Genomic DNA, 19846 nt, shown 5'->3' with positions numbered 1-19846 from the left:
CCATTTCCATGCTCCAAATATTTTTATAGAGTGCAGATCATTTTCATTATAACAAAACTCTCTTTGGCCGGTTCTCCATACTACAGTGTTTGAAGCTTCCAAAAACGTATTATTCATACATCATTCTTGACTAATATGCCCTTAAGACTTACCCCATAAGCAGAACTGACTCTTGTATAAAGAATTCTTTCTGAGCAGATACATTTCCCTTCTCTGATTCTTCCATTTCACCTATTAATGTACATTCAGAAGGCATTCCACATTATACACTGGAAACTCAAGGATAGCTAATCATTGTAGAGATTTAAAGACCTGTAATGGTGGTAGAGGTTAAGAGCCCAAACATCACTGTATGCCTCTATTCATATTGGAGATTGTGGGGGCAAAAAACCTTAACCTTTTAAAAATAGACTACCTTTTAATAAGCAGGCTGGAGTAACAAAACATGGCAGCCATTTATTGCTAAAATAATTCAAGTGATTAAATTAAAAATGCGTGGCATATTGTTTGATTACTGACTTAAGTGAAGAAAAATTCAAAAAGGATATATTTAATTCCATTAATAAGTTTCTCCCCCATCTCCATATGGAAAACCAGAAGGAAATAATCTGAAGAAATAATAGCATAGAATGTCTTAGCCTTAGAAAGCTGTTCGGGTTTTTCTGGGAAAGATCTAGCACTTAAGAGAAGCTTTTTTAAGTAGGGGTAGTTGGGAGGAAGATAAATTGAGTTGCACTATTCTAAACTCTGTTCTGTCATGATTTCATTCTGATAGTTTTCTATTCACAGACACACAAATGGTTCCCCAAATGGGGACTCCAAATAAGTTAACTACTGATAGTTTTCAACACATTAACATGCCTATTGTTTTAAGGAATTTTATGTGTTGCTTTTTCATGAAAACCCATCTCCTTTTTTAAAATTCCCTGATTTGGAATGACATTGTTTTTTTCTTTCCGCCACCCCAGAAAGATTATTAGTGCTTGTTTATTTCCCATGTTTTAGGGAGAGATATAGTTGTATGGCCATCATCTCATCCCTCCCCCACACTAAAAGAGGTAGGAAATTATCTGTCATGATGTTTATTAAACAAGTATAGATAGAATTTATGCATTACAAAGATTTCTAGGAAAGGAGGTATTTGGTGGGTAAACTTCATTTCTACACAGATGTGATGAATCCAGGTCTTTTAATTGGAATTTCATTTAATTTAAGTTAATTATCAGACCTATTTTTAAAGTTTAATACTCTGAGTTACCTTACCAAGTATTTGTTTGCCATATAAAATTCTATTTAATGGCCATTATGTGCCTTTGTAGGCTGAAAATTAGTACAGTAGGTATTTAGGCTTTATTGCGGTCATTATCTGATTTAGGGGTTCCTTCTGTCATCCACAACTGCATATCCAAGAAGACTGAAGTACCTGCAGATCATTGGACCAAGATTTCTCTTTCCTCACAATAATGAAATAGAGACTCAATTATTCAGCTTATCTAGGATATTAAGCTAGACAGTGGAAGAGATAAAACATAGTGGAATGTTACTTGCTAATGTCTATTGAATTTTTGTTATCCAGTTTTCTCCCCTTCATTTGCTCAAGGAAGCCTGTTTTGATGCCTGGTCCATTCAGACCAGGTAAGGCAAAGAAAGATAACATATGGGAATAATAATGTTTCCTCCACCCAACCCACTAGGCCGGCAGTTAACCATCTTCAACACCCAGGCGCAAATAGCCATCGGTGGAAAAGACAAAGGACGTCTCTTCCAAGGCCAGCTCTCTGGGCTCTATTATGATGGTTTGAAAGTACTGAACATGGCAGCTGAGAACAACCCCAATATTAAAATCAATGGAAGTGTCCGGCTGGTGGGAGAAGTCCCGTCAATCTTGGGAACAACACAGACAACCTCCATGCCACCAGAAATGTCTACCACTGTCATGGAAACCACCACTACAATGGCTACTACCACAACCCGCAAAAATCGCTCTACAGCAAGCATTCAGGTAAGCCTTTCGCCAATTCCTAATTGATTCTGCTTTTTTGTCTTTGAAACATTACTATAAGGTCAGTGTTGCTATGTTGCTCAAGAGTCTGAATTACTATGTTTGTAGGAAGGATGCCTACTGATGCTCATAGCAATAAGATCTTAGAGTAGAGAAAGACAAATTCACCACTCAAGAAGTTATAAAAGTTTTGCGTGCACTCATGGGTTATTATTCCTATCATATTTATGGCTGAAACAGTAAAGCTGTTATTCAAAATGAGCAATGGCTAACACTTTCAGTATGAAATACTCCTCCTTTTCATTTCATTACTTTCTTTTTTTTCAATAGTAAAAAGGGAAAGGGGGCAAAGGAAAATTTGTTATCATAGGAGAGACTATATTGTAGTTCAGCTCTATTCACAACCTCGCAGTGACTTTGCTGAAATGTGAATTGTTCCGTTTTGAGGCCAATGGGCAGCATTAAAAAAGGCGCAATTGAATCTAGAGGTTCAACTAATGCTTATAAAATGCAGTCTTGTTTTATTATTGTTGATCAATCACTTGTTATTTTTTGTCTATTTCATTTCTTTTATATTTGACTGAGGTCCTATATTGCATTAGAAATTATGAAGGTCTGAGTTTAGCTATGTAGCAAGTCCTTAGTTTTGTGGTAATGGTTTGGTTTTTTTCACTTAAAAGTAATTATACCCAAGCTAAGACTTAATGCTTTGCTGACTCCCTTGGCATTTCATAAATCTGGTTAGTAGGGGATGGGAGGTTAATCGAGTTATTAGCCTTAAATGCTGTGGCATAAAATAAGACATTCCAATTGCTTGTGGGGAAATTACCCCGAGCCTAGTTAGTGTTTATAGAAGATTCTGTAGATCAGTACTTGTCCCTTCTGTTTCTTAGTTTTAAGAAAACTAAGTCCCTCTCCAGGGACTCAGTTGAGTCTTTGACATCACCCTCCCATTGATTTCAGTGGGCATTGTAAACGTAAAGTCAATAATCAATTAAGACCCCTATGTGTTCTCATTCTTCTGCATTAAGTTTATGGGAGCTAAGTAGAGGTAAAAATGTTGTCTTCCTTTTCCCTTTACTTTGAGCAGAAGTTGCCCTGACAGCTCCTTACGCGATTCCACGGGAACAATTTGAGGCTGTATGCACTGATGATGTTATCAGGCCAATTTTATGTGTTTTAGAAAGGCTACTAAGAACCGGGTTAGCATAACAGTCATATAGTTGTATGCGCTGTTACGTGTATACCTACGTACATGCTCAAAAAAGAAATAGCTTCTTCTCTACTGATATTAAAGCAATAACTCCTGACACTTCACTCTACTCACGGAAAAGAAGATAAAAGGCAATATATATTTCTATTATGACTCTCTATAGCTCAAGAGCGGATCTGTTTAAGGTTGGTGAAAGGATAGTTCTGTCTGCCCAGGTCCTGGCAGACGTGTTCTGTTTCTGTCGCAATATGTTCTGCTAACTCTATGGGAAGCAGAGGAACAAATGGCTTTTTCTTCATAGGAGTGGCTGGTCCTGTAGTCTTTTTCGAGGCCAAATTTCTACTGACCTCAGGAGGATTTAATGTTACATAGGGATTCAGGGACTAAGCCATGACAATTACCGGTTTTTGGCTTTTCCTCCTGTAGCAAATATGCAAATAGGCTTACCCAACACTGGATGAGTCTTTCTAAGAACTAAGAAAGCCAGAACTTCCACAGGAGAGCAAGGTACAAGGCACAAAAGTCTTGCAAGTGATTATGACTCCAGACATCGTAGAATCTGTTGTCATTTTGGAAGATGTGGACAGCTGGAGCATGCCCTCTCTAACAGCCTCCTGTTAGAGTTTCTTTCCCTGAGTCCAGTGATAACTGGATTTCATCTACATATCTTTCGTGTTGCTTCTACCATGGCTATAAAGAGAAGTTATAAATCTGTGCCATACTTGTTCTTAAGGATGTGTAAATGCAAACTCTTAGAGAAAAGACAACAGTCTAGCAAAATTGGGATGAGGGATCAAAAAGATCCATATTCTTTGTAAAGATTAGCTAGAGGAAATTACTTTATGCCAAGGATTTTGGACTTTTTTGTCCTTGCCAACTAGCCATAAGAACTTTGCCCTGGCACATATTCTGATGAGCACTGGTATTATATAGAAGTGAAGAATCACTAAATTCTACTCCTGAAACTAATATTACACTGCATGTTAACTAACTAGGGCCTAAATAAAAACTTAAAAGTATAAATCAATCAATGAATCAATCAATCAATCTTTGCCCTGGGCTCCACAAAATCAAAAACTTGAAAGTATGTATAGATAGATAGATAGATAGATAGATAGAACTTTGCCCTGAGCTCCATAAAATCTCAGCAGCCTGCCTTGTCTCCATCCCTTTTCTGATCTCAAGTACAGATTGTATCAAGCCTATATTAGGACTGGGGACCCAAGATTTAGGAAAATTCTCAGGCTCTGATGACTGGGTGAGGAAGTCAGTCTCAGAAGTTCTCATTTGTCCCCTGTAATCCAGCTACCATTCTCAGGTGAAGTGGACTCATAAAAAATTGTAAAAAAGAAGTGGGAAAGGCTGGATTTCACATTTACCCAGCCAATCATGTGTGAAATCTGACAGCATTTTCCAAGTGACACTCTTTGCTTTGAAAGGTGATTCCTTTGCTTTGATAGGCTTGATAGACCAGGTTGTCCTAGTAGACTCTTCCAGGAGAAATAAAATAGGCATAAAAACCTTGGTGTAAAACCATCTGGTTATACAACAATCCACTGGTTTCTTCTTGAAGCACAAAAGGAAACATCTGGTAGTTCGTTTCTGATTGACTTTGGTTTGTGTTGATTTCGGATCAAAGGAAAACTGCAAAGTGTTTTCAGTTCTCCTCTGACCTGTGTGTGAACATAAACTAATAGTTTTTGAGTTGACATGGCTCTCCAATGCTCCAGCCTCCTGTAAGTAATCACTACTTTGATCTTTCTGAGACTCCAGTTTGTTACAGTACTTCTTGTGGATCACATGGACTGTGTTAAATTACTCACAGCCATGGTACCCAAGCATCAGGTGTTTACCCTATATTAAGAAGTGTGTGTCCAAGGGCACCTGGGTGGCTCAGTCATTTAAGCATCTGACTCTTGGGTTTAGCTCATGTCATAATCTCAGGGTCCTGCAATGGAGCCCTGTGTCTTGCTCCCCTCTTAGTGGGGAGTCTGCTTCCCCTTTCTCCTTTCCCTATGCCCCTCCCCCTCCCTGCTTATGCACACTCTCCCTCTAAAATAAATAATTCTTAAAAAAAAGAAGAAGAGTGTGTCTAGGTCCTCCCCTGAATATTAAAAAAAAAAAAAATTGAGAAAACAGGTGAGTACATTGAGAAAGCAGGTGGGTGAGTGGTAGTATTCAAGTAAAGGTAGGTACTCAATAAATATTTATTGAATAGATTTGAAAACAAAATAAGCTTTATAGCATACCTTATCATCATCTAACAACCAGAAGTGGCATGGCGTACAGATGGTTTTCCCTCCAGAATGAGGGACACTTTGGACAATTTTAATTTTTCTTCAGTGGTAAGACTAGAGCAGTGATTGAATGCATATACTTGGAGTTGGGCTGCTTGGCGTTAAAACCTAGATCTTCTTCATGCTAGCTGAGAGACTCTGAGGAAGTCATATATGTTCCAGCTAACAATTGTTATGAAAAAAAAATTCCCCATTACTTAGTGGCTTAAAATTACAACTGTGTCATTGGATCTCACAATTCTGTGGCTCAGAAATTTGGGCAGGGCTCAGCAAGGCAATTCTTCTGCCCCACAGGGATTTGACTGAGGTCACTCAGTGGCTGCTGTGGTCCAGAAAGTCTGGATTATTCACACACCTTGTGTCTTGGTGAGTTAACTAGAAACACTGGATTCAGCTGGATCCATGTACCTATCTCTGTAGCTCCTAGTTCATGGAGGTTCAGAACTCCTAGAGAAAGTTTTTCCAGGTTTTGAAGTTTTAGAGAAAGGAAACACAAACCTCACTTCTTCATGGGAGGATAGCAAGAATTTGTAACTAACCTAAGTCTACCAATTTGTAAAATTGGAGGGAAGGGTACTACTAGGGTACTGCTTATATCATGGGATTGCTATAAGGTTAACTGAGTTAATACATGTAAAATGCTTAAAACAGGTGCATCTTGAGGAGTAGGATTAAATATGTTTTAATCTTATTATTTTATTTTATCCCCAACATTTGGTATGTGAGTCAGTATCCTCTCAAGCAAGGATTTACCCGAGAAAATGGGGTGCTTCTACTGACAGTAGTATCTGTAGTACAGAGCAGGGGCTGGGAGGTTTTGGGGGGATAGAAATTTGAAGGAGGGTCAGGATTGAATTTGGAAGCTGGAATCAGTTATGGCAAATGAAAAGTTTCTAAGTTCTCAGGAATGGATTTCTCTGATAGCTCACTTCCCATCTTTAATTTTTTCTTCCATTTTTAAACCAATATGGAGTTCTGTGGGCCTCAGAGAATATGTCCTGTTATGAAATTTATCTATCCACATGCTTTTAAGTTTGGAAAGAAAAAGAATTCAGGATCCTTGCATCATGGAGCTTGACATGAGCAATCAATAAGAGGTAGTGACCTACAAATGGTGTTGGGGGGGCGGCGAATGAGGGAGTTGTATGGGATGGTTTTGGATGGATCTCATGAATGAGATGGGAATGGATCTGGGCCTTATAAACTGAGTATAATTGGATACATGGGGAAGAGAAATAAATCTCAGGTTGGCTAAATGTCAGAAGTGATACTGTCAAAGTCAGGGACGGTAATTTCCTAGAGAGATGGCCAAGTCCAACTAGAACAAAGAATACATAGGGGAGATCTGTGAGAAGCAAGAGAGCCAGATTCTGAAAGGCTTGGCCCCAGACTCTCCCAGTTGGGAGAAGACTCAGAGAGGAGAACTGCATTGGATCCCCTGTTCATCTTACTCCCAGGGATTGCCCAGCAATTAAGCAGGCACTTCTATTACAACTGACCTCAGTATCGGGATTACTATCGTGATGGAAAAGCTCAATTCAGTCGATGTTCAAATTCCTTGATCCCCATTCAGGAGAGAAAGCAAAAGTGGGAAGTAAATGTCTTTGGTGATTTGCAGTCACCAAGACCAAAATGTTCCTGTGAGGTAGGAAAAGGCCAAGAGGAAAAGAGTTCCTAAAATAATGTGTACTCTCTTACCTTAAGCCTCCAGACTGAGTGATTATCAGTAAAGAAAGAACTCAGTGTGTTCTGAGCAAATCGCCATTTGAAATCCTTTATATGCTATTAGCAGGATACTGATCGTGACCCACTTTCTGTGCTGGGCATTGGTGAAGTCACCTTGACATTGGCTAGAGCTGCTGTTACCAGAAAATCATAATGCTCGGCTAGATTGGAATTATCCTGATAAACAGTAGAAATGAAAGACTTGAGAGTTTCGTGAGAGTTCAGTCTTACCTCAGATTCATAAATTTGGCAGTTGAAGGTGAATGACTTCCAAAAATTCCAGAAGCAAGCCACTTTTCCAGGCTTTGTAACTATACCTATCTGGAAATTCCTCCTTCTGGTCTGCTTTCAGTTTTAGACTGGGCTAGTGAAAAACACTTCAGACTTGAGATTGATTATTGCAAAACAAAGAAAAACACTTGTGATTAAAAAGTGATCCATCGTACAGCATAATCCACGTAGAGTTCTGGTGTGTGGGAGGGAAGAGGGTACCCTCTCAACTTAGAATTCCTAGGCTGGACTCTGGGTTTTTCCAGTTACTTAGCTGTGTATCTCTGGGGAGGTCAATTAGCTTCTCTAAGCCTTGGTTTCTTTCTTTGCAAAATGAATTACTTTTCCATGATTGTGAGTAATAAATACAACTGTGCATAAAAAGAACCTGGGTCATGACCTACCCTTAAGTTTTCACTGAATCCCAGCCACTAGGAAACCATTTCAAACCAAGAGGCTGTCCTAGAATTCACAGATCCTCAAAAAGCTTTGACTTCCTGTGTGACTGGATAAATACGAACCTTAAAAATAAAACTAGCCATTATTTTACGAGCAAACAAGGGTTAATTTGGAGGTAACAGAATTCTAGTTTGGGAGTGAGCTACAGCAAAACCAGAGGCAAGTCTAGAGAACAAAGGAGAGGACATCTCTTTTATAGAGGAAAGGATGGAGTTAGGAAGGGTGTTCTTAACAGTAGGTGTGTTGAAGTAAACTGGGAGTTCAAAGTGTGGTGGCTTTTCATTGGCTAAGTTGTGGCAGTCTCTCCTTGACTGGGCTGTTTGTTACCAGGGGGAGGAGAAAGCCTTTCTTCCTCCTGCTGGAAAAGTAAAGTAGTAGTTATTGTCGTAGAGACTGACAAGGTCCCTTTCTTCCTCTTGGCTCTGCAGTTGACAAAGAGTAACAGGGCATTGCTTCCTTTTTCCATTTTAAACAAAGTCTCCCTCTTTAATTTTCCCAAATACACGAAGAACCATTTTATCTACACCCGCACAACCCTGTGATCACCCAGGATTTCCCCGTGAGGGTCCCAGACTGAACCAGAGGCCTGAACTCATCAATTAGAAGAGATTTCTGTGGGAAACTCTCTCATTTTCTGAAGTAGGATTTGGCTTTCCTGAATGGTTATTACATACAAAGCGTTCTATTAGGGTCAACTGTATGAAATTGCCATTTTTATAGATTGAAATGGTCAAATAGCAGGAATGTCATATTGTTTCAACGAAACTCATGACCCACACATTTACAGCACTTTGTTATCGGTGGCTTTGTGGGACTGGCTAGAGTACCACACTTTCTCAAGGTTCTTTGAATAATCAAACTGTCTTGGATTGGGATATAAGACAAATCTATCTACCTCATCCCCAAAACCATGCTTTAACAGGAGGTCGATCATGTTGTATCAAGAATGATTGTACTTAAGGAATGAACCCCTCTGGGCCCCCTCCACATTTTTCTTGCTGCCACCAGCTTGACAGAAGTGAGACAAGGAGTCCACACAGTTTCTAAGCCCTCACTTTTACCACTAGACAACAGAGCCTCTAGGGGAAGTTTATTTTTAGGATCAGGGCTCAACTAATATTGATTAACAGCCTTACATAATGTGCGGCTCCAGGGCTGGCTCCTTTCCTGCCAAGCCTCGTAACTGGGGAAGGCACTGAAGATTTGTCAGTCTAATTAGACTTTAGCTGCCAGCCAAGAAATATCTTCTGTCTCCTCCTTACTCTCATACAGGTACTTTTTCTTTCCCCCTCTCAGAGAATAATTTGGCAGGGGGGGGGGGCTAATTTTTTCATTAACTAGTAAAACTCCAGTGACATTTTCTCTCAGGAATTACATTATTTTCATGGGAATAAAAAAGAGAGAGAGGGAGAGCTTGGTGAGTTTACCTACCTCCTAAAGAGCTCTATGTTGGTAGTACAAATAGGCCAGGGAAGAGAATATAGTGTCATTTGTTTTGGTCACCTCTTTAATACTTTTAGTGGATGGAATCAGAACTTCCCAAAGCTGAGATTAGTCCTTTAAAGGTTTCTGAGAAGGTCCTCATCTGCAAATGAAGATTAAGTCTGCAACTTGCTACAAATTGTAAGGATGACCCTCTAATTAGATTAGATTATAATATTTATAGGATAAGGGTCTACCAGAACTACAGATAAAGTGCTGGCACTTATTTTGAGCCACTGAACAGCTGGGGGAAAAGTAGGGTTCAGCTCTTGACTACTCACTGTGGAGGTCCCCAATGTTTCTAGTGCTCCAGGTGGTTTTACCAATCACCCGACCTACTACTTGGCCAAGTCTGAAGCCAAAATCCTTCCTCTGTGATGTGTGGATCTCCTCATTGATCTTCGAGGAAGATCTAGAAGAACTGTGTAGCTGGAGGCGTGTGACAGAAAATATGGTCTTCTCCCTGATAAAGGTCTTCTCCTAGATAAAGAAGAGGCGAGAAAGTGTTGTACAGTTGCAGAATTGGATCCTGTCTGTATTTAAAATGTTACTTTCCTCATCCTGGAAATTTTTTTGCATTGATATTGACTCTAAAATATTGCAATAAAATATTATGTATGTTGAATAAATGATTTAGGGGGGCACTCCCTTAAATGTTACACCTTAGATGAGTGCCTGATTAGTGCCAGCCCTGCTTCAGCATACCAAGCCTCTCTGTGTCTTTTCACCGGTCGTTTTCTCTGCCTAAAGCAGTTCTTCCCAGCCATTTGCAAGACTCACTCCCTTAAATTCTCTAAGTTTCCGCTCATGTGGCCCCTTATTGAGAAGCCCTCCTTGACCATCCTATAAAGTAACACTCTCTAGCACCTCCTACATTATTGTCTGCCTTGGCAGCTAGCTCTACCTTACATGGTATTACATATTTATCTGTTTATTGCCTCTCCTTAGTGGTATGTGAGTTCCTGGGTGGGGAGATCTTTGTCTCAGATAGTATCAGAGCTCCAAAGCACAGAGTAAACCCTCAGTTGGTAGTGGTCAAAACACACCCATCTACTGGCACCTTCTCTAGGAGTACACACACTTCTTAACACTTACAGGCTGGATCTTACTACCAAGCACGTTGTACCCCACAGACCAGGGATGAAGCTCACCAGTGGTGATGGTCATTAACAGGGGTTTAGCTTCTCTTTTTTTGTCTGAAGAATAGAGTCCCAGGGACATCTGAGTGGCTCAGTCAGTTATGTGTCTGACACTTGTTTTCAGCTCAGGTCCTGATCTCAGGGTTCAAGACTGAACCCCTTGTCGAGCTCTATGCTGAGGGCAGAACCTACTTAAGATTCTCTCTCCCTCTCCTTCAGTCCCTCTTTACCAAAAAAAAAGAATAAAGAGTCCCAGAAACAACCCCTTGGGTCTGATGGGCAAGATTGTCCTGTTCACTTCTGGTCTTAAATTCTCTTTGTTTAGGGCTTATTTGAAAAGGGTTGCTTCTAGCATTTAGAGTTTCCAGGATACTTGTGGAAATGTAATATCACCCACTTTCCCTCTCCAATTTCTTCTCCTTATTCCTTTTCCAAATTACTTAATTCTTAATTCTCCTAAAACCCATCTTTAAATATTGACAAATAAAGATGATTTTTAATGACCCACTATTTCTATTCATTGGTATGGATAGAGAATTAACTTGAGGCTCATTTACCAGGCCGTATGTTTGAGGGTAGGTTGGTGGGAATCTTCTGTCTGCTTTGTTACCTCTTTGATTTTTTTCTCATGGCTGCGTATGTTAGACGAACCCATTTACTCCCGGTCATGACCCTATGCTTCAGCTGGCTCCATAGTTACCTGTCTTCATAATCTTTTGAGAGAACACTGATGGAAGATACTATGAGAGACCACAACTGTGAAAGCAAGAACAATCTCTGTGTAGTTCATCACTCAACAGTGAGGGCCTGGACCGGCGCCTGCCTCAAAGAGGGGCTTAGTAATGTTTGTTGAAGAAAAGAAAAATGTGTAAAATGAATGAATGCTTACCTGTAGAGGAGGAGGTAGAGAAAGGGGCCAATATTATTCATGTTCAAGGTAGACAGAGACAGCTGTGAGGAGGTGAACTGGTAGGAAGGAAAGAGTGCATCGAAGCGGGCATTGGGAGACTTCAGTCACGGATAGAGAGTGATTAAGACCAAGACTCTAGGGGCGCCTGGGTGGCTCAGTGGGTTGAGCCGCTGCCTTCGGCTCAGGTCATGATCTCGGGATCCTGGGATTGAGTCCCGCGTCAGGCTCTCTGCTCAGCAGGGAGCCTGCTTCCCTTCCTCTGTCTCTCTGCCTGCCTCTCCATCTACTTGTGATTTCTCTCTGTCAAGTAAATAAATAAAATCTTTAAAAAAAAAAAAGACCAAGACTCTAGGCAGACCTTCATTTACCAGTTGTGGGATTTTGACTGTGTTGCTTCACAGAACTTAGTTTCATCATTTGAAATATGGAGATTATAACACCAACTTCATGGGTGGGGTAAGATAGTGAAGTCAAGGGCTTAAATTAGTGTCACTTAATAAAAGGCTGTTGATATTGTTTTAATGGAGATTCTAATCCAGGCCTCCTTAGCATCTACATTTTATTTTTTCTCCTGTTACTAATTAACCATTTGGGCTAGGACACGGCAATTAGCACCCTTAGGTCTCCACTCTTTCCGTGTCTAACAAGTGGAAGGGTAGATGCACGTCTTCTCAACAGTAGCTAGTAAAGTGCCTTGCACATAAAGTGACAGCTGATGGGTGAATAAATGAGCAGAAGGAAGGACAAGGAAAGTTGAGGAGAGAAGAAAAATAAGGAGAAATACTCTAATAAGATCACTGTAAGAACTCTCTACCCATTTCACTGATTGGATAGCTAAGGTTGAGAGAAAGTAATAGAATATTTTTGATAGAATGAAAACTACAAATAATGATGCTTTTCATATCCTCCCTCTTCACTGAAAGTTCAGAAGGGGTTCCGCAGTGACCACCCCTGTGTAGAAAATAAACTATTTAATGTCTCTTGAATTGTCTCAAAAAAAAAAAAAAAAGATTCTAGTTTAAACTGAGATTCAAGAATTGGTTCTATTTTATTCTTTTTAAAATATATCCCTTTATTTCTATTTATATATGGCAAGGAAATGACTTCAAGTAGCAATCATTGCTAGCCAGGCTTCACGTTGGATATTTCCATTCCGTTTCTGACAAGGCGGCAGGAGGGGTGGAATGTGCTTTCATACCTTTCTGGTGCATGTTTGAATGATTGTAAAAATTAGAAACACACTGAAGCTGTTATGACAGCCCTGCCTTTTGAAGCCTTCTAATTAATGCCTTGGGTTGTCTAGAGAGCTAGTTCTGTTAGCTAAATGGAGACTGTAAGGTTCTCCTCGGTTCTCTCATCATACGGGGGGGGAGAGAGGGCTGGGAAAGTCAATGCACACCATATCTGTAGAGGCTAGCAGTTACTGAGAGAATTGCTTGATAGAAATTTGACTGACTTGTGTACATAATGCAGCCTCTCCTATCTCTCCTTCCATCTGGGTTTGCGTGTGAGGGGGTGTAAGTGTGAAGCTAGAAAGGGAGGGAGGGAGAGGCTGCTCATGGGTTTGCATGTGCTAGCTAGAATAGTGCTTCCGAAACACCCAGATCACTAGGGTGACCTTCTTAAGTCACAGATGCTATTTCCATTTTGGAGTGGGACCTAAGATGACGCATTTCCAGCTAGCTCCCAGATGATGTCCTGTTGTAGTATGTGGACTCACTTTGTGGAGCAGGGATCTCGTAGGTGTTTCTAGTTCTAGTTTCTAGTTCCTTGTTGAGGAACAACATCTTTTTAGCTATCTCTCCCAAACAGTCTCCCCAAACTTCATTCAGGGATCTTCAAAAACAGGAACTGCTAACCCAAACCCCTGTGTAAGTGAGAAAATGGGTACCCAGTTGAGGAGTAACAAAGAAAACTGTCTCCCACCAGACAGACCTGATTCCACTATCCCCTCCTTCTGTCCCTTACTCTGCTACATGCCCCCAAAGGCAGATGGAAAAAAAAAAAAGTAAGTAGAATTTAACTTGTCAAAATATTTATCCCCCTTTCTGAGCAGTGACCTCTGATGAAAGCAGAAGGACATGAATGATTTTAATCCGCAGTAACAATGGGGAACCAGTCCTGACCATCTTGAGCAGTATAAATATATAAAATGACAGATTTTTTCTCCTCTGCCTCTCCACTTTCTCCTTCCAGATACTGAGAGAGACACGTATTCATGCATCCACGACTCACACTATAATGCACAATGAAATTTCATCCAGGCTTTATCTCGGAGCTGCTGTTCTGGTGATTAATGCCCCACTGGCTGGGAAGCTAGTCCTCTGAAGTAAGACAAGGAGAAAGAAAGAAATGTGAAATATATCTCTGAGGCCATTCCTCATTATTATTATTATCATTATTAGCTCCTTCCTGCCCTATCTATTCTGCTTGGCAAGAGGGAAGTGGTGACATTTGGAAGCAGATTTCATGGGGGAGAAGTGAGCAAGGGCAAGGTAGAACTACTCACCTTGTGCTAAAGAGAACTGACCTAGATGGGTTTTGTGGTTACCATTTATTTCTGATTTTGTTTGTTTGTTTGTTTTATGATTTTTTGTTGTTTTTATCTTAAAGCCAGCCATAACAGATGCCTCCATCTGTGTCTTCTCTATTTTTCCCTCTAGGCATGTATTTTCGCATGTGTTTTGTCTTTATTGAGTCTCTGTCTACAAGAATCAATAGGATATAACGTATGCAAATGCTATTCCTGACCACTTATGCAAAAGTCCGGACAGGATAATTTCATTGCTGTCTAACTCCCATAATATAATTGCCTCCATATCCTAGCTGATTTCAAGTTTTTGAAAGAATTACTTAAAAAAAAAAAAATAATGCTCTCCATGAAGGTATTGTGTGAGCTACAGTGTCTGATTCTCTTCTGTTTCTCGTTCAAAGAAAAGGTGATTGCTAAGTAATTTCTGGCTCTCTTATTTTGGAGGACTACACAACAGTGATCTTTGTTGGAAAAATGGGACCATAGTAAAAGCATTATCACAACACATGTGTCTACTGATAAAACAGCAAATTCATTAACCTAGACAAAAAGTACGATAATCTGATTCAGAAAATGCTATATTTCTGGAGTTGAGTTTATGAGGAAATGGAATTTATGGCTGCAGTGCCACATGTGACTTCAATGTAGTTGGATTTTGTATTCAGTTAACAAGTGTTTGAGTAAATTAAGTACCTACTATGGGCTGGGTACTATTCTAGGCACTCAGTCTGCAGAAACACAAAACAAAGACCCTCTTTCCTCATAGGGCGTATATTCTATTACACCAACATTGGGCACCTGAAGAGTCCAGGCCAGTCCAAAGAATGAATATATTTCTGCCTTAACAGTCTGGTAGGACTTTCAAGGTATTTCTGAATCTGAGCACATGTTTTAAGTTTCTCCAGAAACTTGAGCACGCTGATCTGTTATTAACAATTACAGAGGCAAGAAACAGCAGCCACCTCTGTTTCTACAGGTCAGCTCTCAGAATAAGGTTTTTAATTTCTACTCAGAAAAGACAAGTGTCGGGACGCCTGGGTGGCTCAGTTGGTTAAGCAGCTGCCTTCGGCTCAGGTCATGATCCCAGCGTCCTGGGATCGAGTCCCACATCGGGCTCCTTGCACTGCAGGGAGCCTGCTTCTCCCTCTGACTCTGCCTTCCACTCTGTCTGCCTGTGCTTGCTCTCTCTCTCTCTCTCTCTTACAAATAAATAAATAAAATCTTAAAAAAAAAAAAAAAGAAAAGACAAGTGTCAAATTTAAGCAATGCCTCTATTTTTTGGCTAACAAGATGGCAATAGTAAAACCATATTACCATAAAATGACTGTGTTTGAAACCTATTTTCATCTCAAAGACTATGTGTGTGATGTTTATTGTAAATATTTTGTTTATTGGCTTGAGATTCTAGTTTTGTGGACTGTTAATATGGGAAGTGTCTCAGAGATTGTCCAATTATTCAACCCACATGACTGAATGAGCTTAAGGTGGGCCAATCTGGTTTCAAGTTCTGTCTTCATCATTACAAGTTGTATATCCAGGGGTAAATTACTTGCCCACCTTTTTAACTCTAAGCAATAAGCATGTATTATTTTGATGGCTTAATTTAATTTTTATCTAAATATTGCATCTAGATAGCTCAAAACCTGACATAGCACCCAGATTTCCATTACTTTAATGCAGAGGTACCATTACATTGGAATTTCATCTGCTAGAGGAATGTCAGCTAATGGTTATCTGCTGACTCTTTCCCTGGAGCTGCCCTTGGCTAAGGAAGCCACCTTGCCTGAAGTCCAGCCCCTTCCAGTGGATGTGCCCATATCCAGTGAGTGGTGCCCAGCTACTTGCCTCCAGTCTACACAGCTATAAAGGGCCTCCTAGCTAGAATGCACTATGTGAGTGTTAATATCAGCTGGAGTCTTTGATGCAAGTTCATTAAAGTTCATCTCCTCTCTCTTTCTAGAATCTGACAGCAGCCTTCCCCAAACTTCCCAAACACAAAACTGGCTCTTAGGGTCTGTTTCCTGAGGAACCCAAGTTAAGGCAGGATCTAGTCAGATGGTAGCTCGATTTATAAGGGTGATCGCTTTGTAAGGTATATAAATGTTGAAATGCTACGTTGTATACCTGAAACTAATATTGTGTGTCAACTATACTTCACCAGAGGGGGGTGGGGGGGTGGCGGCAAAGACAGTATCTAAAGACCTAGAAGAAAATAAGCACGATTCTCATGGATCTCAGTCTGGTTAAGTTCAAGCCCCACATTGGGCATGGAGTCTCCTTTAAAGACACATAAACAAGGGGCACCTGGGTGGCTCAGTGGGTTAAGCCTCTGCCTTCGGCTCAGGTCATGATCTCAGGGTCCTGGGATCGAGCCCCATGTCGGGCTTTCTGCTCAGCGGTGAGCCTGGTTCCCCCCCTCTCTCTGCCTGCCTCTCTGCCTACTTGTGATCTCTCTCTCTGTCAAATAAATAAATAAAATCTTAAAAAAAAAAAAAAAGACACACAAACAAAACCAAAACAAAGAACACAAGCAAACAACACCAGAAGCACAGAAGTCTTTTTCCCCATTCCCTGTGCCTTGTAGTCCTGCTCCACACTGACAACCCTCTTTGATGCTTTTTCAGACATTTCCCTCCATATTTATAATAATATGCTTCTATTTCTTGACTTTTTCAGTTAAACATTAACTAATATCTTCTGACTCTGGAAGAAAAGGATGGCATTTTCTCACCCTCTCCATTTTCCAACTCACACACACTTCCTCACCTTCAATTTCCCAGTAAAATTCTGTCACATTTTGATTGAATCACTGTTCTGAGTTTACATTTTTATGACTTCCATTTATTGAAAAAAATGTAAAATCATACATGCACTCATTTATTCTATAGATAATCCCTGGGAGCTTAGAATATGCCAGGCACTATTCTAGGAACTGAGGGTACAAGCAGTGAAAGAAAGGTAATAAATGTCTGCTCCTGGTATTTCCTTTCTCCCACAACTCTTCATTAATAAATATCCTCATTTTCTCATTAGCTTATTCTCCTATCCACCTATTGGTATTATAGCAAGCAACTATAAAACCTCTCTCCATATAAACACACAGGTAGTGTTTTCATTTTCTTCAGATAAATACATAGCAGTGGAATTGCTGGCTCGTATGATAATTCTGTTTTTAATTTTTTGAGGAACCTCCATACTGTTTTCCAGAGTGGCTGCGCTAATTTATATTCCTGCCAGCAGTGCAGGAGAGTTCCCTTTTCCCCACATCCTCTCCAACACACATTATTTCTTTTCTTGTGGATGCTAGCCATTCTGACAGGTATGAAGTGATAGCTCATTGTGGTTTTGATTTGCATTTCCCTGATCATTAGTGATGTTGAGCATCTTTTCATGTGCCTGTTGGCCACCTGTATATCTTCTTTTGAAAAATATCTTCTTGGATCCTCTGCCCATTTTTCAATGAGATGGTTTATTAGATTGTTTTATATTGGATGTTTTGAGTTCTTTATATATTTTAGATGTTAAGCCCTTATAGAATATATCATCTGCAAATATCTTCTCCAATTCAGTAGGTTGCCTTTTCATTCTGTTGCAGCTTTCCTTGGCTGTGCAAAAGCCTTTTAGTGTGATGTAGTCCCATTTGTTTGTTTATGCTTTTATTGTCCATGCCTGAGGAGGCAGATCCAAAACTATCACAACCTGTGTCAAAGTACTACCTGTTTTCTTCTAGGAGTTTTATGTTTCCAAGTCTTATATTTAAGTCTTTAATACATTGAGCTATTTGGGGGTATAGTATTAAACAAAAGTGGTATAGCAATTCCACTTCTAGGTATTTATCCCAAGAAAACACTCATTTGAGATACCAACTTACTCTTATGTTCATCACAGTGTTACTTAAAGTACTTGAGATGTAGAAGCAACATAAGTGTTCATGAGTAGATGATTGGATAAAGAAAAATATGTGTGTGTGTGTGTGTGTGTGTGTGCGCACATGCCACAGTTTCTTTACATACATACATACATTTATTCAATGGACTATTACTCAGCCATAAAAAAGAATAAGATCTTGACATTTACAATAGCATGGATGGAGCTAGAGGGTTTTATGCAAGGGGATATAAGTCAGAGAAGGACAAATACTGTATGATTTTATTTGTATGTGGAATCTAAAAACAAGAAAAAACAAAATGACCAAATAGAATAAACTCATAGACACAGAGAAAAAAGTGATGGTTGCCTGAAGGGAGGGGTGGGAAGTTGGACAAAATAGGCAGAGGGAATTAAGAGGCACAATGTCCCAGTAATAAAATAAGTAAGACACAGGGATGTAATGTAGCCCAAGGTATGAAGTCAATAATATTGGGATAACTTTGTATGGGGGCAAATGGTAACTGCATTATTATGATGACCATTTTGTAATTTACATAAATGCTCAGTCACTGTGTTATACACTGGAAACTAACAAAATATTGTATGCCAATTATTCTGCATTAACAACAGCAAATAAAGCAATAGCACACTTGTACTCTAGCATTAATACTTTCTCTCTTGGCGATCTCCCTGATCGTCTTCTGTCTCCAGTCTGATATGGCTGGAGCCTCACAGCTATCCTCGGGGAGCATCCTTGCTTCTCACTCTGGGAAATCCCTGGGCTTCCATTTCATGTTAAATCCCAAGTTTTGTCTTTCTTAGTTTACTCATGCTTTCTGAAGGTGTGTCTCTTCCTGTAGCCTCCCAAGAAAGGGTGAGTGAAAAGTACAGTCATTGAGATTCAAAAGAACATCTTATCTGTCCTCATCCCTGAGAGGGACTTGTAGGTTGGGAACCATCTTCACTAATACATTTGAAAGCCTTTGTTCAATGACTTCAGATACCAGTGTTGCAGTTGTTGAGATAACAGTTTGATGTCTGACTCCTAGAATGCACCTGTTCTGTTTTGTGTTATTTTTTCTCTGAATTTCAGCTCATTATCAACAGAGCTCCAGCTAGCACTTACAGCCGAGGTCTTCAGAACGCCCTGCTGCTGCTCCCCTGAGCCTTGTGCACTTGTACCACTGTCGTAACTCACCCGCTAGCTGTCATATGTTGGCACCCTAATTTTGACAGAATTTGTTCAGTTCAGCTCTTACTAAGCATTTACAACACACACACATGCACAATGAACAACTATGATTTCAGAAAAGCATGGCATTTGGAGGGTAACAAATGGTATATGGAGCCTTGAGTGTTTTATATAATAATCATAATAACAAATATGAAATAAATAAATATCATTATGATTATATACTAAAATTTACTATCAATACAAAATTCTGATAAGAATTATCATATTACCAACTCCTCCTGTATACTGAGGCAAAACTTTGAATTCTTTTTGTTTTCCCTTTTGTATATTTTTGTTTTTGTCTCTTTTTTTATTATTAATTATTTTTATGAACATATCATGTATTATTTGCCCCAGGAGTATAGGTCTGTGAATCACCAGGCTTACACACTTCATAGCACTCACCATAGCACATACCCTCCCCAATGTCCATAAACCAACCACCCTTTACACACACCCCCTGCCCCCAGTAATCCTCAGTTTGTTTTGTGAGATTAAAAGTCTCTTAGGGGGGCGCCTGGGTGGCTCAGTGGGTTAAAACCTCTGCCTTCGGCTCAGGTCATGATCTCAGGGTCGTGGGATCGAGCCCCGCATCGGGCTCTCTGTTCAGCGGCGAGCCTGCTTCCTCCTCTCTCTCTGCCTACCTGTGATCTCTATCTGTCAAATAAGTAAATAAAATCTTAAAAAAAAAAAAAAAAAGTCTCTTAGGTCT

The 19846-nt window shown here is 39.9% G+C and overlaps 1 protein-coding gene across 35 annotated transcripts in view; it reads left to right on the top strand.

The window, feature by feature from the left end:
- NRXN3 (neurexin 3) overlaps positions 1 to 19846 on the top strand; it is a 1559048-nt gene that overhangs the window by 1406753 nt on the left and 132449 nt on the right. For all 35 annotated transcript variants that reach the window (XR_009399188.1, XR_009399187.1, XR_009399186.1 and 32 more), the window contains one exon: positions 1695 to 2002. Coding sequence is in view for 31 of the 35 variants with exons in the window: in XM_059373628.1 (XP_059229611.1) it covers positions 1695 to 2002 (308 nt within the window). In the remaining 4 variants the exon portion in view is untranslated. The remainder of the gene's footprint in view (positions 1 to 1694; positions 2003 to 19846) is intronic.

Source organism: Mustela nigripes, chromosome 13, assembly GCF_022355385.1.
Source record: "Mustela nigripes isolate SB6536 chromosome 13, MUSNIG.SB6536, whole genome shotgun sequence".
Taxonomy (NCBI): Eukaryota; Metazoa; Chordata; class Mammalia; order Carnivora; family Mustelidae; genus Mustela; species Mustela nigripes.
Note: the sequence above shows the minus strand (reverse complement) of the source record. Positions and strands in the feature narration are given on the sequence as shown.